Source organism: Peromyscus eremicus, chromosome X (assembly GCF_949786415.1).
Source record: "Peromyscus eremicus chromosome X, PerEre_H2_v1, whole genome shotgun sequence".
NCBI lineage: Eukaryota > Metazoa > Chordata > Mammalia > Rodentia > Cricetidae > Peromyscus > Peromyscus eremicus.
Window position 1 is genome coordinate 57,271,349 of NC_081439.1, and position 25,115 is coordinate 57,296,463.

Consider the following 25,115-nt stretch of genomic DNA (forward strand, 5'->3'; position numbering starts at 1 on the left):
GAGGGGAGGGAGGATCATGGCTGGTGAGAGGGGAGGGAGGACCGTGGCTGGAGAGAGGGGAGGGGAGGATCATGGCTGGTGAGAGGGGAGGGAGGATCATGACTGGTGAAAGGGTTGGTGGACCATGGCTGGTGAGATGGAGGACCATGGCTGGTGAGAGGGGAAGGAGGATCATGGCTGGTGAGAGGGGAGGGAGGACCATGACTGGTGAGAGGGGAGGGAAGACCGTGGCTGGTGAGAGGGGAGGACCGTGGATGGTGAGAGGGGAGGGAGGACCGTGGCTGGTGAGAGGGTTGGTGGACCATGCCTGGTGAGATGGGAGGGAGGACTATGGCTGGTGAGAGAGGGAGGACCATGGCTGGTGATAGGGGAGGGAGGACCATGACTGGTGAGAGGGTTGGTGGACCATGGCTGGTGAGAGGGGAGGGAGGACCGTGGCTGGTGAGAGGGGAGGGAGGACCGTGGCTGGTGAGAGGGGAGGGAGGACGTGGCTGGTGAGAGGGGAGGGAGGACCGTGGCTGGTGAGAGGGGAGGGAGGACCATGGCTGGTGAGAGGGGAAGGAGGATCATGGCTGGTGAGAGGGGAGGGAGGACCGTGACTGGTGAGAGGGTTGGTGGACCATGCCTGGTGAGATGGGAGGGAGGACTATGGCTGGTGAGAGGAGAGGGAGGACCATAGCTGGTGAGAGGGGGAGGGAGGACCGTGGCTGGTGAGAGGGGAGAGAAGACCGTGGCTGGAGAGAGGGGAAGGAGGATCATGGCTGGTGAGAGGGGAGGGAGGATCGTGGCTGGTGAAAGGGGAGGGAGGGACCGTGGCTGGTGAGATGGGAGGACCATGGCTGGTGAGAGGAGAGGGAGGACCATGACTGGTGAGAGGGGAGGGAGGACCATGGCTGGTGAGAGGGGAAGGAGGATCATGGCTGGTGAGAGGGGAGGGAGGACCATGACTGGTGAGAGGGGAGGGAGGACCGTGGCTGGTGAGAGGGGAGGGAGGACCGTGGCTGGTGAGAGGGGAGGGAGGACCGTGGCTGGTGAGAGGGGAGGGAGGACCGTGGCTGGTGAGAGGGGAGGGAGGATCGTGGCTGGTGAGAGGGGAGGGAGGATCGTGGCTGGTGAGAGGGGAGGGAGGACCATAGCTAGTGAGAGGGGAGGGAGGATCATGGCTGGTGAGAGGGGAGGGAGGACCATGACTGGTGAGAGGGTTGGTGGACCATGGCTGGTGAGATGGGAGGGAGGACTATGGCTGGTGAGAGGAGAGGGAGGACCATAGCTGGTGAGAGGGGGGGAGGGAGGACCGTGGCTGGTGAGAAGGGAGGGAGGATCGTGGCTGGTGAGAGGGAGGGAGGACCGTGGCTGGAGAGAGGGGAGGGGAGGATCATGGCTGGTGAGAGGGGAGGGAGGATCATGACTGGTGAAAGGGTTGGTGGACCATGGCTGGTGAGATGGGAGGACCATGGCTGGTGAGAGGGGGAAGGAGGATCATGGCTGGTGAGAGGGGAGGGAGGACCATGACTGGTGAGAGGGGAGGGAAGACCGTGGCTGGTGAGAGGGGAGGACCGTGGATGGTGAGAGGGGAGGGAGGACCGTGGCTGGTGAGAGGGGAGGGAGGATCATGGCTGGTGAGAGGGGAGGGAGGACTGTGGCTGGTGAGAGGGGAGGGAGGATCGTGGCTGGTGAAAGGGGAGGGAGGACCATAGCTAGTGAGAGGGGAGGGAGGACCATGGCTGGTGAGAGGGGAAGGAGGATCATGGCTGGTGAGAGGGTTGGTGGACCATGGCTGGTGAGATGGGAGGGAGGACCGTGGCTGGTGAGAGGGGAGGGAGGACCGTGGCTGGTGAGAGGGGAGGGAGGACCGTGGCTGGTGAGAGGGGAGGGAGGATCATGGCTGGTGAGAGGGGAGGGAGGACCGTGGCTGGAGAGAGGGGAGGGAGGATCATGGCTGGTGAGAGGGGAGGGAGGATCATGACTGGTGAAAGGGTTGGTGGACCATGGCTGGTGAGATGGAGGACCATGGCTGGTGAGAGGGGAAGGAGGATCATGGCTGGTGAGAGGGGAGGGAGGACCATGACTGGTGAGAGGGGAGGGAAGACCGTGGCTGGTGAGAGGGGAGGACCGTGGATGGTGAGAGGGGAGGGAGGACCGTGGCTGGTGAGAGGGTTGGTGGACCATGCCTGGTGAGATGGGAGGGAGGACTATGGCTGGTGAGAGAGGGAGGACCATGGCTGGTGATAGGGGAGGGAGGACCATGACTGGTGAGAGGGTTGGTGGACCATGGCTGGTGAGAGGGGAGGGGAGGACCGTGGCTGGTGAGAGGGGACGGAGGACCGTGGCTGGTGAGAGGGGAGGGAGGACCGTGGCTGGTGAGAGGGGAGGGAGGACCGTGGCTGGTGAGAGGGGAGGGAGGACCGTGGCTGGTGAGAGGGGAAGGAGGATCATGGCTGGTGAGAGGGGAGGGAGGACCGTGGCTGGTGAGAGGGTTGGTGGACCATGCCTGGTGAGATGGGAGGGAGGACTATGGCTGGTGAGAGGAGAGGGAGGACCATAGCTGGTGAGAGGGGAGGGAGGACCGTGGCTGGTGAGAAGGGAGGGAGGATCATGGCTGGTGAGAGGGGAGGGAGGACCGTGGCTGGAGAGAGGGGAGGGAGGATCATGGCTGGTGAGAGGGGAGGGAGGATCATGACTGGTGAAAGGGTTGGTGGACCATGGCTGGTGAGATGGGAGGACCATGGCTGGTGAGAGGGGAAGGAGGATCATGGCTGGTGAGAGGGGAGGGAGGACCATGACTGGTGAGAGGGGAGGGAAGACCGTGGCTGGTGAGAGGGGAGGACCGTGGATGGTGAGAGGGGAGGGAGGACCGTGGCTGGTGAGAGGGTTGGTGGACCATGCCTGGTGAGATGGGAGGGAGGACTATGGCTGGTGAGAGAGGGAGGACCATGGCTGGTGATAGGGGAGGGAGGACCATGACTGGTGAGAGGGTTGGTGGACCATGGCTGGTGAGAGGGGAGGGAGGACCGTGGCTGGTGAGAGGGGAGGGAGGACCGTGGCTGGTGAGAGGGGAGGGAGGACCGTGGCTGGTGAGAGGGGAGGGAGGACCGTGGCTGGTGAGAGGGGAGGGAGGACCATGGCTGGTGAGAGGGGAAGGAGGATCATGGCTGGTGAGAGGGGAGGGAGGACCGTGACTGGTGAGAGGGTTGGTGGACCATGCCTGGTGAGATGGGAGGGAGGACTATGGCTGGTGAGAGGAGAGGGAGGACCATGGCTGGTGAGAGGGGAGGGAGGACCGTGGCTGGTGAGAGGGGAGAGAAGACCGTGGCTGGAGAGAGGGGAGGGAGGATCGTGGCTGGTGAGAGGGGAGGGAGGATCGTGGCTGGTGAAAGGGGAGGGAGGACCGTGGCTGGTGAGATGGGAGGACCATGGCTGGTGAGAGGAGAGGGAGGACCATGACTGGTGAGAGGGGAGGGAGGACCATGGCTGGTGAGAGGGGAAGGAGGATCATGGCTGGTGAGAGGGGAGGGAGGACCATGACTGGTGAGAGGGGAGGGAGGACCGTGGCTGGTGAGAGGGGAGGGAGGACCGTGGCTGGTGAGAGGGGAGGGAGGACCGTGGCTGGTGAGAGGGGAGGAGGGACCGTGGCTGGTGAGAGGGGAGGGAGGATCGTGGCTGGTGAGAGGGGAGGGAGGATCGTGGCTGGTGAGAGGGGAGGAGGACCATAGCTAGTGAGAGGGGAGGGAGGATCATGGCTGGTGAGAGGGGAGGGAGGACCATGACTGGTGAGAGGGTTGGTGGACCATGGCTGGTGAGATGGGAGGGAGGACTATGGCTGGTGAGAGGAGAGGGAGGACCATAGCTGGTGAGAGGGAGGGAGGACCGTGGCTGGTGAGAAGGGAGGGAGGATCGTGGCTGGTGAGAGGGGAGGGAGGACCGTGGCTGGAGAGAGGGGAGGGAGGATCATGGCTGGTGAGAGGGGAGGGAGGATCATGACTGGTGAAAGGGTTGGTGGACCATGGCTGGTGAGATGGGAGGACCATGGCTGGTGAGAGGGGAAGGAGGATCATGGCTGGTGAGAGGGGAGGGAGGACCATGACTGGTGAGAGGGGAGGGAAGACCGTGGCTGGTGAGAGGGGAGGACCGTGGATGGTGAGAGGGGAGGGAGGACCGTGGCTGGTGAGAGGGTTGGTGGACCATGCCTGGTGAGATGGGAGGGAGGACTATGGCTTGGTGAGAGAGGGAGGACCATGGCTGGTGATAGGGGAGGGAGGACCATGACTGGTGAGAGGGTTGGTGGACCATGGCTGGTGAGAGGGGAGGGAGGACCGTGGCTGGTGAGAGGGGAGGGAGGACCGTGGCTGGTGAGAGGGGAGGGAGGACCGTGGCTGGTGAGAGGGGAGGGAGGACCGTGGCTGGTGAGAGGGGAGGGAGGACCATGGCTGGTGAGAGGGGAGGGAGGATCATGGCTGGTGAGAGGGTTGGTGGACCATGGCTGGTGAGATGGGAGGGAGGACCGTGGCTGGTGAGAGGGGAGGGAGGACCGTGGCTGGTGAGAGGGGAGGGAGGACCGTGGCTGGTGAGAGGGGAGGGAGGGACCGTGGCTGGTGAGAGGGGAGGGAGGATCATGGCTGGTGAGAGGGGAGGGAGGACTGTGGCTGGTGAGAGGGGAGGGAGGATCGTGGCTGGTGAAAGGGGAGGGAGGACCATAGCTAGTGAGAGGGGAGGGAGGACCATGGCTGGTGAGAGGGGAAGGAGGATCATGGCTGGTGAGAGGGTTGGTGGACCATGGCTGGTGAGATTGGAGGGAGGACCGTGGCTGGTGAGAGGGGACGGAGGACCGTGGCTGGTGAGAGGGGAGGGAGGACCGTGGCTGGTGAGAGGGGAGGGAGGATCATGGCTGGTGAGAGGGGAGGGAGGACCGTGGCTGGAGAGAGGGGAGGGAGGATCATGGCTGGTGAGAGGGGAGGGAGGATCATGACTGGTGAAAGGGTTGGTGGACCATGGCTGGTGAGATGGGAGGACCATGGCTGGTGAGAGGGGAAGGAGGATCATGGCTGGTGAGAGGGTTGGTGGACCATGGCTGGTGAGATTGGAGGGAGGACCGTGGCTGGTGAGAGGGGACGGAGGACCGTGGCTGGTGAGAGGGGAGGGAGGACCGTGGCTGGTGAGAGGGGAGGGAGGATCATGGCTGGTGAGAGGGGAGGGAGGACCGTGGCTGGAGAGAGGGGAGGGAGGATCATGGCTGGTGAGAGGGGAGGGAGGATCATGACTGGTGAAAGGGTTGGTGGACCATGGCTGGTGAGATGGGAGGACCATGGCTGGTGAGAGGGGAAGGAGGATCATGGCTGGTGAGAGGGGAGGGAGGACCATGACTGGTGAGAGGGGAGGGAAGACCGTGGCTGGTGAGAGGGGAGGACCGTGGATGGTGAGAGGGGAGGGAGGACCGTGGCTGGTGAGAGGGTTGGTGGACCATGCCTGGTGAGATGGGAGGGAGGACTATGGCTGGTGAGAGAGGGAGGACCATGGCTGGTGATAGGGGAGGGAGGACCATGACTGGTGAGAGGGTTGGTGGACCATGGCTGGTGAGAGGGGAGGGAGGACCGTGGCTGGTGAGAGGGGACGGAGGACCGTGGCTGGTGAGAGGGGAGGGAGGACCGTGGCTGGTGAGAGGGGAGGGAGGACCGTGGCTGGTGAGAGGGGAGGGAGGACCATGGCTGGTGAGAGGGGAAGGAGGATCATGGCTGGTGAGAGGGGAGGGAGGACCGTGACTGGTGAGAGGGTTGGTGGACCATGCCTGGTGAGATGGCAGGGAGGACTATGGCTGGTGAGAGGAGAGGGAGGACCATAGCTGGTGAGAGGGGAGGGAGGACCGTGGCTGGAGAGAGGGGAGGGAGGATCATGGCTGGTGAGAGGGGAGGGAGGATCGTGGCTGGTGAAAGGGGAGGGAGGACCGTGGCTGGTGAAAGGGGAGGGAGGACCGTGGCTGGTGAGAGGGGAGGGAGGACCGTGGCTGGTGAGAGGGTTGGTGGACCATGCCTGGTGAGATGGGAGGGAGGACTATGGCTGGTGAGAGGAGAGGGAGGACCATAGCTGGTGAGAGGGGAGGGAGGACCGTGGCTGGTGAGAAGGGAGGGAGGACCGTGGCTGGTGAGAGGGGAGAGAAGACCGTGGCTAGAGAGAGGGGAGGGAGGATCATGGCTGGTGAGAGGGGAGGGAGGATCATGACTGGTGAAAGGGTTGGTGGACCATGGCTGGTGAGATGGGAGGACCATGGCTGGTGAGAGGGGAAGGAGGATCATGGCTGGTGAGAGGGGAGGGAGGACCATGACTGGTGAGAGGGGAGGGAAGACCGTGGCTGGTGAGAGGGGAGGACCGTGGATGGTGAGAGGGGAGGGAGGACCGTGGCTGGTGAGAGGGTTGGTGGACCATGCCTGGTGAGATGGGAGGGAGGACTATGGCTGGTGAGAGAGGGAGGACCATGGCTGGTGATAGGGGAGGGAGGACCATGACTGGTGAGAGGGTTGGTGGACCATGGCTGGTGAGAGGGGAGGGAGGACTGTGGCTGGTGAGAGGGGAGGGAGGACCGTGGCTGGTGAGAGGGGAGGGAGGACCGTGGCTGGTGAGAGGGGAGGGAGGACCATAACTGGTGAGAGGGTTAGTGGACCATGGCTGGTGAGATGGGAGGGAGGACCATGGCTGGTGAGAGGGGAGGGAGGACCGTGGCTGGTGAGAGGGGAGGGAGGACCATAACTGGTGAGAGGGTTGGTGGACCATGGCTGGTGAGATGGGAGGGAGGACCATAGCTAGTGAGAGGGGAGGGAGGATCATGGCTGGTGAGAGGCGAGGGAGGACCGTGGCTGGTGAGAGGGGAGGGAAGACCGTGGCTGGTGAGAGGGGAGGGAGGACCGTGGCTGGTGAGAGGGGAGGGAGGACCGTGGCTGGTGAGAGGGGAGGGAGGATCGTGGCTGGTGAGAGGGGAGGGAGGACCATGACTGGTGAGAGGTTTGGTGGACCATGCCTGGTGAGATGGGAGGGAGGACTATGGCTGGTGAGAGGAGAGGGAGGACCGTAGCTGGTGAGAGGGGAGGGAGGATCGTGGCTGGTGAGAGGGGAGGGAGGACCGTGGCTGGTGAGAGGGGAGGGAGGACCATGGCTAGTGAGAGGGGAGGGAGGACCGTGGCTGGTGAGAGGGGAGGGAGGACCGTGGCTGGTGAGAGGGGAGGGAGGACTGTGGCTGGTGAGAGGGGAGGGAGGACCGTGGCTGGTGAGAGGGGAGAGAAGACCGTGGCTGGAGAGAGGGGAGGGAGGATCATGGCTGGTGAGAGGGGAGGGAGGATCATGGCTGGTGAGAGGGGAGGGAGGATCATGGCTGGTGAGAGGGGAGGGAGGATCATGGCTGGTGAGAGGGGAAGGAGGATCATGGCTGGTGAGAGGGTTGGTGGACCATGCCTGGTGAGATGGGAGGGAGGACTATGGCTGGTGAGAGGAGAGGGAGGACCATGGCTGGTGAGAGGGGAGGGAGGACCGTGGCTGGTGAGAGGGGAGAGAAGACCGTGGCTGGAGAGAGGGGAGGGAGGATCGTGGCTGGTGAGAGGGGAGGGAGGATCGTGGCTGGTGAAAGGGGAGGGAGGACCGTGGCTGGTGAGATGGGAGGACCATGGCTGGTGAGAGGAGAGGGAGGACCATGACTGGTGAGAGGGGAGGGAGGACCATGGCTGGTGAGAGGGGAAGGAGGATCATGGCTGGTGAGAGGGGAGGGAGGACCATGACTGGTGAGAGGGGAGGGAGGACCGTGGCTGGTGAGAGGGGAGGGAGGACCGTGGCTGGTGAGAGGGGAGGGAGGACCGTGGCTGGTGAGAGGGGAGGGAGGACCGTGGCTGGTGAGAGGGGAGGGAGGATCGTGGCTGGTGAGAGGGGAGGGAGGACCGTGGCTGGAGAGAGGGGAGGGAGGATCATGGCTGGTGAGAGGGGAGGGAGGATCATGGCTGGTGAGAGGGGAGGGAGGACCATAGCTAGTGAGAGGGGAGGGAGGACCATGGCTGGTGAGAGGGGAAGGAGGATCATGGCTGGTGAGAGGGTTGGTGGACCATGGCTGGTGAGATGGGAGGGAGGACCGTGGCTGGTGAGAGGGGAGGGAGGACCGTGGCTGGTGAGAGGGGAGGGAGGACCGTGGCTGGTGAGAGGGGAGAGAAGACCGTGGCTGGAGAGAGGGGAGGGAGGATCATGGCTGGTGAGAGGGGAGGGAGGATCATGGCTGGTGAGAGGGGAGGGAGGATCATGGCTGGTGAGAGGGGAGGGAGGATCATGGCTGGTGAGAGGGGAGGGAGGACCGTGACTGGTGAGAGGGTTGGTGGACCATGCCTGGTGAGATGGGAGGGAGGACTATGGCTGGTGAGAGGAGAGGGAGGACCATGGCTGGTGAGAGGGGAGGGAGGACCGTGGCTGGTGAGAGGGGAGAGAAGACCGTGGCTGGAGAGAGGGGAGGGAGGATCGTGGCTGGTGAGAGGGGAGGGAGGATCGTGGCTGGTGAAAGGGGAGGGAGGACCGTGGCTGGTGAGATGGGAGGACCATGGCTGGTGAGAGGAGAGGGAGGACCATGACTGGTGAGAGGGGAGGGAGGACCATGGCTGGTGAGAGGGGAAGGAGGATCATGGCTGGTGAGAGGGGAGGGAGGACCATGACTGGTGAGAGGGGAGGGAGGACCGTGGCTGGTGAGAGGGGAGGGAGGACCGTGGCTGGTGAGAGGGGAGGGAGGACCGTGGCTGGTGAGAGGGGAGGGAGGACCGTGGCTGGTGAGAGGGGAGGGAGGATCGTGGCTGGTGAGAGGGGAGGGAGGACCGTGGCTGGAGAGAGGGGAGGGAGGATCATGGCTGGTGAGAGGGGAGGGAGGATCATGGATGGTGAGAGGGGAGGGAGGACCATAGCTAGTGAGAGGGGAGGGAGGACCATGGCTGGTGAGAGGGGAAGGAGGATCATGGCTGGTGAGAGGGTTGGTGGACCATGGCTGGTGAGATGGGAGGGAGGACCGTGGCTGGTGAGAGGGGAGGGAGGACCGTGGCTGGTGAGAGGGGAGGGAGGACCGTGGCTGGTGAGAGGGGAGGGAGGATCATGGCTGGTGAGAGGGGAGGGAGGACCGTGGCTGGAGAGAGGGGAGGGAGGATCATGGCTGGTGAGAGGGGAGGGAGGATCATGACTGGTGAAAGGGTTGGTGGACCATGGCTGGTGAGATGGGAGGACCATGGCTGGTGAGAGGGGAAGGAGGATCATGGCTGGTGAGAGGGGAGGGAGGACCATGACTGGTGAGAGGGGAGGGAAGACCGTGGCTGGTGAGAGGGGAGGACCGTGGATGGTGAGAGGGGAGGGAGGACCGTGGCTGGTGAGAGGGTTGGTGGACCATGCCTGGTGAGATGGGAGGGAGGACTATGGCTGGTGAGAGAGGGAGGACCATGGCTGGTGATAGGGGAGGGATGACCATGACTGGTGAGAGGGTTGGTGGACCATGGCTGGTGAGAGGGGAGGGAGGACCGTGGCTGGTGAGAGGGGAGGGAGGACCGTGGCTGGTGAGAGGGGAGGGAGGACCGTGGCTGGTGAGAGGGGAGGGAGGACCGTGGCTGGTGAGAGGGGAGGGAGGACCATGGCTGGTGAGAGGGGAAGGAGGATCATGGCTGGTGAGAGGGGAGGGAGGACCGTGACTGGTGAGAGGGTTGGTGGACCATGCCTGGTGAGATGGGAGGGAGGACTATGGCTGGTGAGAGGAGAGGGAGGACCATAGCTGGTGAGAGGGGAGGGAGGACCGTGGCTGGTGAGAGGGGAGAGAAGACCGTGGCTGGAGAGAGGGGAAGGAGGATCATGGCTGGTGAGAGGGGAGGGAGGATCGTGGCTGGTGAAAGGGGAGGGAGGACCGTGGCTGGTGAGATGGGAGGACCATGGCTGGTGAGAGGAGAGGGAGGACCATGACTGGTGAGAGGGGAGGGAGGACCATGGCTGGTGAGAGGGGAAGGAGGATCATGGCTGGTGAGAGGGGAGGGAGGACCATGACTGGTGAGAGGGGAGGGAGGACCGTGGCTGGTGAGAGGGGAGGGAGGACCGTGGCTGGTGAGAGGGGAGGGAGGACCGTGGCTGGTGAGAGGGGAGGGAGGACCGTGGCTGGTGAGAGGGGAGGGAGGATCGTGGCTGGTGAGAGGGGAGGGAGGATCGTGGCTGGTGAGAGGGGAGGGAGGACCATAGCTAGTGAGAGGGGAGGGAGGATCATGGCTGGTGAGAGGGGAGGGAGGACCATGACTGGTGAGAGGGTTGGTGGACCATGGCTGGTGAGATGGGAGGGAGGACTATGGCTGGTGAGAGGAGAGGGAGGACCATAGCTGGTGAGAGGGGAGGGAGGACCGTGGCTGGTGAGAAGGGAGGGAGGATCGTGGCTGGTGAGAGGGGAGGGAGGACCGTGGCTGGAGAGAGGGGAGGGAGGATCATGGCTGGTGAGAGGGGAGGGAGGATCATGACTGGTGAAAGGGTTGGTGGACCATGGCTGGTGAGATGGGAGGACCATGGCTGGTGAGAGGGGAAGGAGGATCATGGCTGGTGAGAGGGGAGGGAGGACCATGACTGGTGAGAGGGGAGGGAAGACCGTGGCTGGTGAGAGGGGAGGACCGTGGATGGTGAGAGGGGAGGGAGGACCGTGGCTGGTGAGAGGGGAGGGAGGATCATGGCTGGTGAGAGGGGAGGGAGGACTGTGGCTGGTGAGAGGGGAGGGAGGATCGTGGCTGGTGAAAGGGGAGGGAGGACCATAGCTAGTGAGAGGGGAGGGAGGACCATGGCTGGTGAGAGGGGAAGGAGGATCATGGCTGGTGAGAGGGTTGGTGGACCATGGCTGGTGAGATGGGAGGGAGGACCGTGGCTGGTGAGAGGGGAGGGAGGACCGTGGCTGGTGAGAGGGGAGGGAGGACCGTGGCTGGTGAGAGGGGAGGGAGGATCATGGCTGGTGAGAGGGGAGGGAGGACCGTGGCTGGAGAGAGGGGAGGGAGGATCATGGCTGGTGAGAGGGGAGGGAGGATCATGACTGGTGAAAGGGTTGGTGGACCATGGCTGGTGAGATGGGAGGACCATGGCTGGTGAGAGGGGAAGGAGGATCATGGCTGGTGAGAGGGGAGGGAGGACCATGACTGGTGAGAGGGGAGGGAAGACCGTGGCTGGTGAGAGGGGAGGACCGTGGATGGTGAGAGGGGAGGGAGGACCGTGGCTGGTGAGAGGGTTGGTGGACCATGCCTGGTGAGATGGGAGGGAGGACTATGGCTGGTGAGAGAGGGAGGACCATGGCTGGTGATAGGGGAGGGAGGACCATGACTGGTGAGAGGGTTGGTGGACCATGGCTGGTGAGAGGGGAGGGAGGACCGTGGCTGGTGAGAGGGGAGGGAGGACCGTGGCTGGTGAGAGGGGAGGGAGGACCGTGGCTGGTGAGAGGGGAGGGAGGATCATGACTGGTGAGAGGGGAGGGAAGACCGTGGCTGGTGAGAGGGGAGGACCGTGGATGGTGAGAGGGGAGGGAGGACCGTGGCTGGTGAGAGGGTTGGTGGACCATGCCTGGTGAGATGGGAGGGAGGACTATGGCTGGTGAGAGAGGGAGGACCATGGCTGGTGATAGGGGAGGGAGGACCATGACTGGTGAGAGGGTTGGTGGACCATGGCTGGTGAGAGGGGAGGGAGGACCGTGGCTGGTGAGAGGGGACGGAGGACCGTGGCTGGTGAGAGGGGAGGGAGGACCGTGGCTGGTGAGAGGGGAGGGAGGACCGTGGCTGGTGAGAGGGGAGGGAGGACCGTGGCTGGTGAGAGGGGAAGGAGGATCATGGCTGGTGAGAGGGGAGGGAGGACCGTGGCTGGTGAGAGGGTTGGTGGACCATGCCTGGTGAGATGGGAGGGAGGACTATGGCTGGTGAGAGGAGAGGGAGGACCATAGCTGGTGAGAGGGGAGGGAGGACCGTGGCTGGTGAGAAGGGAGGGAGGATCATGGCTGGTGAGAGGGGAGGGAGGACCGTGGCTGGAGAGAGGGGAGGGAGGATCATGGCTGGTGAGAGGGGAGGGAGGATCATGACTGGTGAAAGGGTTGGTGGACCATGGCTGGTGAGATGGGAGGACCATGGCTGGTGAGAGGGGAAGGAGGATCATGGCTGGTGAGAGGGGAGGGAGGACCATGACTGGTGAGAGGGGAGGGAAGACCGTGGCTGGTGAGAGGGGAGGACCGTGGATGGTGAGAGGGGAGGGAGGACCGTGGCTGGTGAGAGGGTTGGTGGACCATGCCTGGTGAGATGGGAGGGAGGACTATGGCTGGTGAGAGAGGGAGGACCATGGCTGGTGATAGGGGAGGGAGGACCATGACTGGTGAGAGGGTTGGTGGACCATGGCTGGTGAGAGGGGAGGGAGGACCGTGGCTGGTGAGAGGGGAGGGAGGACCGTGGCTGGTGAGAGGGGAGGGAGGACCGTGGCTGGTGAGAGGGGAGGGAGGACCGTGGCTGGTGAGAGGGGAGGGAGGACCATGGCTGGTGAGAGGGGAAGGAGGATCATGGCTGGTGAGAGGGGAGGGAGGACCGTGACTGGTGAGAGGGTTGGTGGACCATGCCTGGTGAGATGGGAGGGAGGACTATGGCTGGTGAGAGGAGAGGGAGGACCATGGCTGGTGAGAGGGGAGGGAGGACCGTGGCTGGTGAGAGGGGAGAGAAGACCGTGGCTGGAGAGAGGGGAGGGAGGATCGTGGCTGGTGAGAGGGGAGGGAGGATCGTGGCTGGTGAAAGGGGAGGGAGGACCGTGGCTGGTGAGATGGGAGGACCATGGCTGGTGAGAGGAGAGGGAGGACCATGACTGGTGAGAGGGGAGGGAGGACCATGGCTGGTGAGAGGGGAAGGAGGATCATGGCTGGTGAGAGGGGAGGGAGGACCATGACTGGTGAGAGGGGAGGGAAGACCGTGGCTGGTGAGAGGGGAGGACCGTGGATGGTGAGAGGGGAGGGAGGACCGTGGCTGGTGAGAGGGTTGGTGGACCATGCCTGGTGAGATGGGAGGGAGGACTATGGCTGGTGAGAGAGGGAGGACCATGGCTGGTGATAGGGGAGGGAGGACCATGACTGGTGAGAGGGTTGGTGGACCATGGCTGGTGAGAGGGGAGGGAGGACCGTGGCTGGTGAGAGGGGACGGAGGACCGTGGCTGGTGAGAGGGGAGGGAGGACCGTGGCTGGTGAGAGGGGAGGGAGGACCGTGGCTGGTGAGAGGGGAGGGAGGACCATGGCTGGTGAGAGGGGAAGGAGGATCATGGCTGGTGAGAGGGGAGGGAGGACCGTGACTGGTGAGAGGGTTGGTGGACCATGCCTGGTGAGATGGCAGGGAGGACTATGGCTGGTGAGAGGAGAGGGAGGACCATAGCTGGTGAGAGGGGAGGGAGGACCGTGGCTGGAGAGAGGGGAGGGAGGATCATGGCTGGTGAGAGGGGAGGGAGGATCGTGGCTGGTGAAAGGGGAGGGAGGACCGTGGCTGGTGAAAGGGGAGGGAGGACCGTGGCTGGTGAGAGGGGAGGGAGGACCGTGGCTGGTGAGAGGGTTGGTGGACCATGCCTGGTGAGATGGGAGGGAGGACTATGGCTGGTGAGAGGAGAGGGAGGACCATAGCTGGTGAGAGGGGAGGGAGGACCGTGGCTGGTGAGAAGGGAGGGAGGATCATGGCTGGTGAGAGGGGAGGGAGGACCGTGGCTGGAGAGAGAGGGAGGGAGGATCATGGCTGGTGAGAGGGGAGGGAGGATCATGACTGGTGAAAGGGTTGGTGGACCATGGCTGGTGAGATGGGAGGACCATGGCTGGTGAGAGGGGAAGGAGGATCATGGCTGGTGAGAGGGGAGGGAGGACCATGACTGGTGAGAGGGGAGGGAAGACCGTGGCTGGTGAGAGGGGAGGACCGTGGATGGTGAGAGGGGAGGGAGGACCGTGGCTGGTGAGAGGGTTGGTGGACCATGCCTGGTGAGATGGGAGGGAGGACTATGGCTGGTGAGAGAGGGAGGACCATGGCTGGTGATAGGGGAGGGAGGACCATGACTGGTGAGAGGGTTGGTGGACCATGGCTGGTGAGAGGGGAGGGAGGACCGTGGCTGGTGAGAGGGGAGGGAGGACCGTGGCTGGTGAGAGGGGAGGGAGGACCGTGGCTGGTGAGAGGGGAGGGAGGACCGTGGCTGGTGAGAGGGGAGGGAGGATCATGGCTGGTGAGAGGGGAAGGAGGATCATGGCTGGTGAGAGGGGAGGGAGGACCGTGACTGGTGAGAGGGTTGGTGGACCATGCCTGGTGAGATGGGAGGGAGGACTATGGCTGGTGAGAGGAGAGGGAGGACCATGGCTGGTGAGAGGGGAGGGAGGACCGTGGCTGGTGAGAGGGGAGAGAAGACCGTGGCTGGAGAGAGGGGAGGGAGGATCGTGGCTGGTGAGAGGGGAGGGAGGATCGTGGCTGGTGAAAGGGGAGGGAGGACCGTGGCTGGTGAGATGGGAGGACCATGGCTGGTGAGAGGAGAGGGAGGACCATGACTGGTGAGAGGGGAGGGAGGACCATGGCTGGTGAGAGGGGAAGGAGGATCATGGCTGGTGAGAGGGGAGGGAGGACCATGACTGGTGAGAGGGGAGGGAGGACCGTGGCTGGTGAGAGGGGAGGGAGGACCGTGGCTGGTGAGAGGGGAGGGAGGACCGTGGCTGGTGAGAGGGGAGGGAGGACCGTGGCTGGTGAGAGGGGAGGGAGGATCGTGGCTGGTGAGAGGGGAGGGAGGACCGTGGCTGGAGAGAGGGGAGGGAGGATCATGGCTGGTGAGAGGGGAGGGAGGATCATGGCTGGTGAGAGGGGAGGGAGGACCATAGCTAGTGAGAGGGGAGGGAGGACCATGGCTGGTGAGAGGGGAAGGAGGATCATGGCTGGTGAGAGGGTTGGTGGACCATGGCTGGTGAGATGGGAGGGAGGACCGTGGCTGGTGAGAGGGGAGGGAGGACCGTGGCTGGTGAGAGGGGAGGGAGGACCGTGGCTGGTGAGAGGGGAGGGAGGATCATGGCTGGTGAGAGGGGAGGGAGGACCGTGGCTGGAGAGAGGGGAGGGAGGATCATGGCTGGTGAGAGGGGAGGGAGGATCATGACTGGTGAAAGGGTTGGTGGACCATGGCTGGTGAGATGGGAGGACCATGGCTGGTGAGAGGGGAAGGAGGATCATGGCTGGTGAGAGGGGAGGGAGGACCATGACTGGTGAGAGGGGAGGGAAGACCGTGGCTGGTGAGAGGGGAGGACCGTGGATGGTGAGAGGGGAGGGAGGACCGTGGCTGGTGAGAGGGTTGGTGGACCATGCCTGGTGAGATGGGAGGGAGGACTATGGCTGGTGAGAGAGGGAGGACCATGGCTGGTGATAGGGGAGGGAGGACCATGACTGGTGAGAGGGTTGGTGGACCATGGCTGGTGAGAGGGGAGGGAGGACCGTGGCTGGTGAGAGGGGAGGGAGGACCGTGGCTGGTGAGAGGGGAGGGAGGACCGTGGCTGGTGAGAGGGGAGGGAGGACCGTGGCTGGTGAGAGGGGAGGGAGGACCATGGCTGGTGAGAGGGGAAGGAGGATCATGGCTGGTGAGAGGGGAGGGAGGACCGTGACTGGTGAGAGGGTTGGTGGACCATGCCTGGTGAGATGGGAGGGAGGACTATGGCTGGTGAGAGGAGAGGGAGGACCATAGCTGGTGAGAGGGGAGGGAGGACCGTGGCTGGTGAGAGGGGAGAGAAGACCGTGGCTGGAGAGAGGGGAAGGAGGATCATGGCTGGTGAGAGGGGAGGGAGGATCGTGGCTGGTGAAAGGGGAGGGAGGACCGTGGCTGGTGAGATGGGAGGACCATGGCTGGTGAGAGGAGAGGGAGGACCATGACTGGTGAGAGGGGAGGGAGGACCATGGCTGGTGAGAGGGGAAGGAGGATCATGGCTGGTGAGAGGGGAGGGAGGACCATGACTGGTGAGAGGGGAGGGAGGACCGTGGCTGGTGAGAGGGGAGGGAGGACCGTGGCTGGTGAGAGGGGAGGGAGGACCGTGGCTGGTGAGAGGGGAGGGAGGACCGTGGCTGGTGAGAGGGGAGGGAGGATCGTGGCTGGTGAGAGGGGAGGGAGGATCGTGGCTGGTGAGAGGGGAGGGAGGACCATAGCTAGTGAGAGGGGAGGGAGGATCATGGCTGGTGAGAGGGGAGGGAGGACCATGACTGGTGAGAGGGTTGGTGGACCATGGCTGGTGAGATGGGAGGGAGGACTATGGCTGGTGAGAGGAGAGGGAGGACCATAGCTGGTGAGAGGGGAGGGAGGACCGTGGCTGGTGAGAAGGGAGGGAGGATCGTGGCTGGTGAGAGGGGAGGGAGGACCGTGGCTGGAGAGAGGGGAGGGAGGATCATGGCTGGTGAGAGGGGAGGGAGGATCATGACTGGTGAAAGGGTTGGTGGACCATGGCTGGTGAGATGGGAGGACCATGGCTGGTGAGAGGGGAAGGAGGATCATGGCTGGTGAGAGGGGAGGGAGGACCATGACTGGTGAGAGGGGAGGGAAGACCGTGGCTGGTGAGAGGGGAGGACCGTGGATGGTGAGAGGGGAGGGAGGACCGTGGCTGGTGAGAGGGGAGGGAGGATCATGGCTGGTGAGAGGGGAGGGAGGACTGTGGCTGGTGAGAGGGGAGGGAGGATCGTGGCTGGTGAAAGGGGAGGGAGGACCATGGCTGGTGAGAGGGGAAGGAGGATCATGGCTGGTGAGAGGGTTGGTGGACCATGGCTGGTGAGATGGGAGGGAGGACCGTGGCTGGTGAGAGGGGACGGAGGACCGTGGCTGGTGAGAGGGGAGGGAGGACCGTGGCTGGTGAGAGGGGAGGGAGGATCATGGCTGGTGAGAGGGGAGGGAGGACCGTGGCTGGAGAGAGGGGAGGGAGGATCATGGCTGGTGAGAGGGGAGGGAGGATCATGACTGGTGAAAGGGTTGGTGGACCATGGCTGGTGAGATGGGAGGACCATGGCTGGTGAGAGGGGAAGGAGGATCATGGCTGGTGAGAGGGGAGGGAGGACCATGACTGGTGAGAGGGGAGGGAAGACCGTGGCTGGTGAGAGGGGAGGACCGTGGATGGTGAGAGGGGAGGGAGGACCGTGGCTGGTGAGAGGGTTGGTGGACCATGCCTGGTGAGATGGGAGGGAGGACTATGGCTGGTGAGAGAGGGAGGACCATGGCTGGTGATAGGGGAGGGAGGACCATGACTGGTGAGAGGGTTGGTGGACCATGGCTGGTGAGAGGGGAGGGAGGACCGTGGCTGGTGAGAGGGGACGGAGGACCGTGGCTGGTGAGAGGGGAGGGAGGACCGTGGCTGGTGAGAGGGGAGGGAGGACCGTGGCTGGTGAGAGGGGAGGGAGGACCGTGGCTGGTGAGAGGGGAAGGAGGATCATGGCTGGTGAGAGGGGAGGGAGGACCGTGGCTGGTGAGAGGGTTGGTGGACCATGCCTGGTGAGATGGGAGGGAGGACTATGGCTGGTGAGAGGAGAGGGAGGACCATAGCTGGTGAGAGGGGAGGGAGGACCGTGGCTGGTGAGAAGGGAGGGAGGATCATGGCTGGTGAGAGGGGAGGGAGGACCGTGGCTGGAGAGAGGGGAGGGAGGATCATGGCTGGTGAGAGGGGAGGGAGGATCATGACTGGTGAAAGGGTTGGTGGACCATGGCTGGTGAGATGGGAGGACCATGGCTGGTGAGAGGGGAAGGAGGATCATGGCTGGTGAGAGGGGAGGGAGGACCATGACTGGTGAGAGGGGAGGGAAGACCGTGGCTGGTGAGAGGGGAGGACCGTGGATGGTGAGAGGGGAGGGAGGACCGTGGCTGGTGAGAGGGTTGGTGGACCATGCCTGGTGAGATGGGAGGGAGGACTATGGCTGGTGAGAGAGGGAGGACCATGGCTGGTGATAGGGGAGGGAGGACCATGACTGGTGAGAGGGTTGGTGGACCATGGCTGGTGAGAGGGGAGGGAGGACCGTGGCTGGTGAGAGGGGAGGGAGGACCGTGGCTGGTGAGAGGGGAGGGAGGACCGTGGCTGGTGAGAGGGGAGGGAGGACCGTGGCTGGTGAGAGGGGAGGGAGGACCATGGCTGGTGAGAGGGGAAGGAGGATCATGGCTGGTGAGAGGGGAGGGAGGACCGTGACTGGTGAGAGGGTTGGTGGACCATGCCTGGTGAGATGGGAGGGAGGACTATGGCTGGTGAGAGGAGAGGGAGGACCATGGCTGGTGAGAGGGGAGGGAGGACCGTGGCTGGTGAGAGGGGAGAGAAGACCGTGGCTGGAGAGAGGGGAGGGAGGATCGTGGCTGGTGAGAGGGGAGGGAGGATCGTGGCTGGTGAAAGGGGAGGGAGGACCGTGGCTGGTGAGATGGGAGGACCATGGCTGGTGAGAGGAGAGGGAGGACCATGACTGGTGAGAGGGGAGGGAGGACCATGGCTGGTGAGAGGGGAAGGAGGATCATGGCTGGTGAGAGGGGAGGGAGGACCATGACTGGTGAGAGGGGAGGGAGGACCGTGGCTGGTGAGAGGGGAGGGAGGACCGTGGCTGGTGAGAGGGGAGGGAGGACCGTGGCTGGTGAGAGGGGAGGGAGGACCGTGGCTGGTGAGAGGGGAGGGAGGATCGTGGCTGGTGAGAGGGGAGGGAGGATCGTGGCTGGTGAGAGGGGAGGGAGGACCATAGCTAGTGAGAGGGGAGGGAGGATCATGGCTGGTGAGAGGGGAGGGAGGACCATGACTGGTGAGAGGGTTGGTGGACCATGGCTGGTGAGATGGGAGGGAGGACTATGGCTGGTGAGAGGAGAGGGAGGACCATAGCTGGTGAGAGGGGAGGGAGGACCGTGGCTGGTGAGAAGGGAGGGAGGATCGTGGCTGGTGAGAGGGGAGGGAGGACCGTGGCTGGAGAGAGGGGAGGGAGGATCATGGCTGGTGAGAGGGGAGGGAGGATCATGACTGGTGAAAGGGTTGGTGGACCATGGCTGGTGAGATGGGAGGACCATGGCTGGTGAGAGGGGAAGGAGGATCATGGCTGGTGAGAGGGGAGGGAGGACCATGACTGGTGAGAGGGGAGGGAAGACCGTGGCTGGTGAGAGGGGAGGACCGTGGATGGTGAGAGGGGAGGGAGGACCGTGGCTGGTGAGAGGGTTGGTGGACCATGCCTGGTGAGATGGGAGGGAGGACTATGGCTGGTGAGAGAGGGAGGACCATGGCTGGTGATAGGGGAGGGAGGACCATGACTGGTGAGAGGGTTGGTGGACCATGGCTGGTGAGAGGGGAGGGAGGACCGTGGCTGGTGAGAGGGGAGGGAGGACCGTGGCTGGTGAGAGGGGAGGGAGGACCGTGGCTGGTGAGAGGGGAGGGAGGACCGTGGCTGGTGAGAGGGGAGGGAGGACCATGGCTGGTGAGAGGGGAGGGAGGATCATGGCTGGTGAGAGGGTTGGTGGACCATGGCTGGTGAGATGGGAGGGAGGACCGTGGCTGGTGAGAGGGGAGGGAGGACCGTGGCTGGTGAGAGGGGAGGGAGGACCGTGGCTGGTGAGAGGGGAGGGAGGACCGTGGCTGGTGAGAGGGGAGGGAGGATCATGGCTGGTGAGAGGGGAGGGAGGACTGTGGCTGGTGAGAGGGGAGGGAGGATCGTGGCTGGTGAAAGGGGAGGGAGGACCATAGCTAGTGAGAGGGGAGGGAGGACCATGGCTGGTGAGAGGGGAAGGAGGATCATGGCTGGTGAGAGGGTTGGTGGACCATGGCTGGTGAGATTGGAGGGAGGACCGTGGCTGGTGAGAGGGGACGGAGGACCGTGGCTGGTGAGAGGGGAGGGAGGACCGTGGCTGGTGAGAGGGGAGGGAGGATCATGGCTGGTGAGAGGGGAGGGAGGACCGTGGCTGGAGAGAGGGGAGGGAGGATCATGGCTGGTGAGAGGGGAGGGAGGATCATGACTGGTGAAAGGGTTGGTGGACCATGGCTGGTGAGATGGGAGGACCATGGCTGGTGAGAGGGGAAGGAGGATCATGGCTGGTGAGAGGGGAGGGAGGACCATGACTGGTGAGAGGGGAGGGAAGACCGTGGCTGGTGAGAGGGGAGGACCGTGGATGGTGAGAGGGGAGGGAGGACCGTGGCTGGTGAGAGGGTTGGTGGACCATGCCTGGTGAGATGGGAGGGAGGACTATGGCTGGTGAGAGAGGGAGGACCATGGCTGGTGATAGGGGAGGGAGGACCATGACTGGTGAGAGGGTTGGTGGACCATGGCTGGTGAGAGGGGAGGGAGGACCGTGGCTGGTGAGAGGGGACGGAGGACCGTGGCTGGTGAGAGGGGAGGGAGGACCGTGGCTGGTGAGAGGGGAGGGAGGACCGTGGCTGGTGAGAGGGGAGGGAGGACCATGGCTGGTGAGAGGGGAAGGAGGATCATGGCTGGTGAGAGGGGAGGGAGGACCGTGACTGGTGAGAGGGTTGGTGGACCATGCCTGGTGAGATGGCAGGGAGGACTATGGCTGGTGAGAGGAGAGGGAGGACCATAGCTGGTGAGAGGGGAGGGAGGACCGTGGCTGGAGAGAGGGGAGGGAGGATCATGGCTGGTGAGAGGGGAGGGAGGATCGTGGCTGGTGAAAGGGGAGGGAGGACCGTGGCTGGTGAAAGGGGAGGGAGGACCGTGGCTGGTGAGAGGGGAGGGAGGACCGTGGCTGGTGAGAGGGTTGGTGGACCATGCCTGGTGAGATGGGAGGGAGGACTATGGCTGGTGAGAGGAGAGGGAGGACCATAGCTGGTGAGAGGGGAGGGAGGACCGTGGCTGGTGAGAAGGGAGGGAGGACCGTGGCTGGTGAGAGGGGAGAGAAGACCGTGGCTAGAGAGAGGGGAGGGAGGATCATGGCTGGTGAGAGGGGAGGGAGGATCATGACTGGTGAAAGGGTTGGTGGACCATGGCTGGTGAGATGGGAGGACCATGGCTGGTGAGAGGGGAAGGAGGATCATGGCTGGTGAGAGGGGAGGGAGGACCATGACTGGTGAGAGGGGAGGGAAGACCGTGGCTGGTGAGAGGGGAGGACCGTGGATGGTGAGAGGGGAGGGAGGACCGTGGCTGGTGAGAGGGTTGGTGGACCATGCCTGGTGAGATGGGAGGGAGGACTATGGCTGGTGAGAGAGGGAGGACCATGGCTGGTGATAGGGGAGGGAGGACCATGACTGGTGAGAGGGTTGGTGGACCATGGCTGGTGAGAGGGGAGGGAGGACTGTGGCTGGTGAGAGGGGAGGGAGGACCGTGGCTGGTGAGAGGGGAGGGAGGACCGTGGCTGGTGAGAAGGGAGGGAGGACCATAACTGGTGAGAGGGTTAGTGGACCATGGCTGGTGAGATGGGAGGGAGGACCATGGCTGGTGAGAGGGGAGGGAGGACCATGGCTGGTGAGAGGGGAGGGAGGACCATGGCTGGTGAGAGGGTAGGGAGGACCGTGACTGGTGTGAGGGGAGGGAAGACCGTGGATGGTGAGAGGGGAGGGAGGATCGTGGCTGGTGAGAGGGGAGGGAGGATCGTGTCTGGTGAGAGGGGAGGGAGGACCATAACTGGTGAGAGGGTTGGTGGACCATGGCTGGTGAGATGGGAGGGAGGACCATAGCTAGTGAGAGGGGAGGGAGGATCATGGCTGGTGAGAGGCGAGGGAGGACCGTGGCTGGTGAGAGGGGAGGGAAGACCGTGGCTGGTGAGAGGGGAGGGAGGACCGTGGCTGGTGAGAGGGGAGGGAGGACCGTGGCTGGTGAGAGGGGAGGGAGGATCGTGGCTGGTGAGAGGGGAGGGAGGACCATGACTGGTGAGAGGGTTGGTGGACCATGCCTGGTGAGATGGGAGGGAGGACTATGGCTGGTGAGAGGAGAGGGAGGACCGTAGCTGGTGAGAGGGGAGGGAGGATCGTGGCTGGTGAGAGGGGAGGGAGGACCGTGGCTGGTGAGAGGGGAGGGAGGACCATGGCTAGTGAGAGGGGAGGGAGGACCGTGGCTGGTGAGAGGGGAGGGAGGACCGTGGCTGGTGAGAGGGGAGGGAGGACTGTGGCTGGTGAGAGGGGAGGGAGGACCGTGGCTGGTGAGAGGGGAGAGAAGACCGTGGCTGGAGAGAGGGGAGGGAGGATCATGGCTGGTGAGAGGGGAGGGAGGATCATGGCTGGTGAGAGGGGAGGGAGGATCATGGCTGGTGAGAGGGGAGGGAGGATCATGGCTGGTGAGAGGGGAGGGAGGATCATGACTGGTGAAAGGGTTGGTGGACCATGGCTGGTGAGATGGGAGGACCATGGCTGGTGAGAGGGGAGGGAGGATCGTGGCTGGTGAGAGGGGAGGGAGGACCGTGGCTGGTGAGAGGAGAGGGAGGACCGTGACTGGTGAGAGGGGAGGGAAGACCGTGGATGGTGAGAGGGGAGGGAGGGCCATAGCTAGTGAGAGGGGAGGGAGGACCATGGCTGGTGAGAGGGGAGGGAGGACCGTGACTGGTGAGAGGGGAGGGAAGACCGTGGATGGTGAGAGGGGAGGGAGGACCGTGGCTGGTGAGAGGGGAGGACCGTGGCTGGTGAGAGGGGAGGGAGGACCGTGGCTGGTGAGAGGGGAGGGAGGACCGTGGCTGGTGAGAGGGGAGGGAGGATCATGACTGGTGAAAGGGTTGGTGGACCATGGCTGGTGAGATGGGAGGACCATGGCTGGTGAGAGGGGAGGGAGGATCGTGGCTGGTGAGAGGGGAGGGAGGACCGTGGCTGGTGAGAGGAGAGGGAGGACCGTGGCTGGTGAGAGGGGAGGGAGGACCGTGACTGGTGAGAGGGTTGGTGGACCATGCCTGGTGAGATGGGAGGGAGGACTATGGCTGGTGAGAGGAGAGGGAGGACCATAGCTGGTGAGAGGGGAGGGAGGACCATGGCTGGTGAGAGGGGAGGGAGGACCGTGGCTGGTGAGAGGGGAGGGAGGACCGTGGCTGGTGAGAGGGGAGGGAGGACCGTGGCTGGTGAGAGGGGAGGGAGGACCGTGACTGGTGAGAGGGGAGGGAGGACTATGGCTGGTGAGAGGGGAGGGAGGACCGTGACTGGTGAGAGGGGAGGGAGGACCATGGCTGGTGAGAGGGGAGGGAGGACCATGGCTGGTGGGAGCGAAAGGCATACCGCCTGCCCTTTGCTTCTACCACTGGTTTGCTAGCTTACTGTCCTAGCCAGTGTGCTTGGAAGACTGTCCCTGGTTCTGAGACTGTTTTGAGCTTGCTAGCCCTGTCATACTCATTACTATTCTGGGAGAAAACCCTTAAAGATCTGAGGGAAAGGAGTTGAGTGGGGAATTATATGGGTAGAAACAAGGGAAATCAGGAGAAGCCTCTACTAAGCCAGGCTACCTATACATGGAACCAGAGAATGGGACAGAAAGTATATTTCTGCTATCCTGTGTCAGCCTGAGGATGGCTGCAGGGCGCTCGCTCTCTCTCTCTCTCTCTCTCTCTCTCTCTCTCTCTCTCTCTCTCTCTCTCTGTGTCACACACTCACACACACACACACACACACACACACACACACACACACACACCACCTGCTTTCAAATGTTTCTGAGGTGGGTCTCTGGGTCTCATACCCAGGCTTGCCTGGAGCTGGCTATGTAGCCCAGGCTGGCTTTGAACCCACCATCCTCTCTAGTTCTCGAATTAGCAGTGAGTATGACCAGGCTTGGTTTGCAATATTATCTACATGTTTATTCAATCCATTCAATATAGAGACAGACACATACATCCAAAACACTTACAATTATTTAACCATTACAAACACACACAGATATGTATAGTAATAGATGTTTGGCCACAGACACCAAGATTAGAGGATGTAAGTACCAGAATTGAGAAGTAAAAGCAAACAAAAATTGAAGACTAGATGTGGGAAGAAGAGAGGAGGGAGCTGAGAAGGGGTGCTTGGGTGTGTTGGGGGGTAACTAGGTGAGATGGAGAACAGAAGTACAGGAAGGGGATGCTCAGTAGAGCAGCCACAGAGCAGACTGTTGGACTTCTCTTTGCTCAGGACAGGCAAGGATTTCATGTCCAAGGCTGTCTGCAAGCAGCCGACCTCTGGTGGTCTCTTACCTCCCCATGTGTGAAGCACCACCTACATAATGACATCTCTCCTTTCCCTTCCTCTCGGGAATTGGGCTCCTGCCTCCATTTCTCTGGGTTAGTCTATGTGTTCTCAAATTATGTGCCTGGTAGCATCCGTCCTCATAAGATATGATTTCAAGTGTTAACACAGAAATCCTTAAACTTACCTGTGAGCTTATATTTTTTAATATTTCACCACAGAGTAGGCACCATGGGCAGATACAGAAAGAACAGCAAAAGGCAATACTTCTACAAAGAAACTATTTCACCACTCAGAACAAAGCAACCTTTGAGTGAAGAAGGAAGCCATGATCTGGTGCTGGCCTTTCTGTAAAGGCACTTAAAGTAGACATTTCCAATTTACAAAAGCATAAAATCCAGAAACTTAGCATCTACTCTCTTGAAATAATGGCCCAATCAAGACCCACCACTCACACACACACACAAAGAAAGAAAAAGAAAGAAAGAAGGGAGAAGAAAACAGAGCTCCAGAATAACTTAGTAATGCTGCTCCCCACAGGAGTTAGAAAACCAAGCTGCTAACAGCTCCTACAGAGTAAAACCACATGCAGACTTATATGAACCATGAAAGAAGTAGGGACAGTGATTGTCCGCCGGGTGAACCTTCACACCGGAAGTGAGTCTCCAAGTCAGGGTTCTTTTCTTCAAAAGTGGTGAGATATCAGCCAAGTTCTCTCTTCTTGGGAGGGATGGGCAGGAAAAGGGCATGGGGAGTGGTCAGGTGTTAACATTTCAGTTCCATGCACAATCAACCAAGCCAGGGACCAGATGGCGAAAGGATCCCAGCAGCCAGAAGCCACTGCCCTCACTGCATGGCACAGAGGCTGTGTGGCAGAAACTCCTGCACGTAGGTGGCAGCTGCCTTGGAGAGGTAGGTCATGGTGCCAAATCTGCCACTGGGTGCGCTGTCGTAGAGAAGAGTACAGATGCCAGATGCAGGATCTTTTGCCAACATGACATCATCTGCGCCGAGGGTTTTC

General features: G+C 63.0%; 1 protein-coding gene and 1 long non-coding RNA gene across 3 annotated transcripts in view; one reads left to right on the plus strand and one right to left on the minus strand.

Moving 5' to 3' along the window:
* The window catches only part of LOC131899178 (uncharacterized), a 47,087-nt gene that overhangs the window by 20,656 nt on the left and 1,316 nt on the right, over positions 1 to 25,115 (plus strand). The window lies entirely within an intron of this gene.
* The window catches only part of Phka1 (phosphorylase kinase regulatory subunit alpha 1), a 129,331-nt gene continuing 127,915 nt past the window's right edge, over positions 23,700 to 25,115 (minus strand). For both annotated transcript variants that reach the window (XM_059250570.1, XM_059250569.1), the window contains one exon: positions 23,700 to 25,114. In XM_059250570.1, the coding sequence (XP_059106553.1) occupies positions 24,941 to 25,114 (174 nt within the window). In that variant the 3' untranslated portion in view covers positions 23,700 to 24,940. The remainder of the gene's footprint in view (position 25,115) is intronic.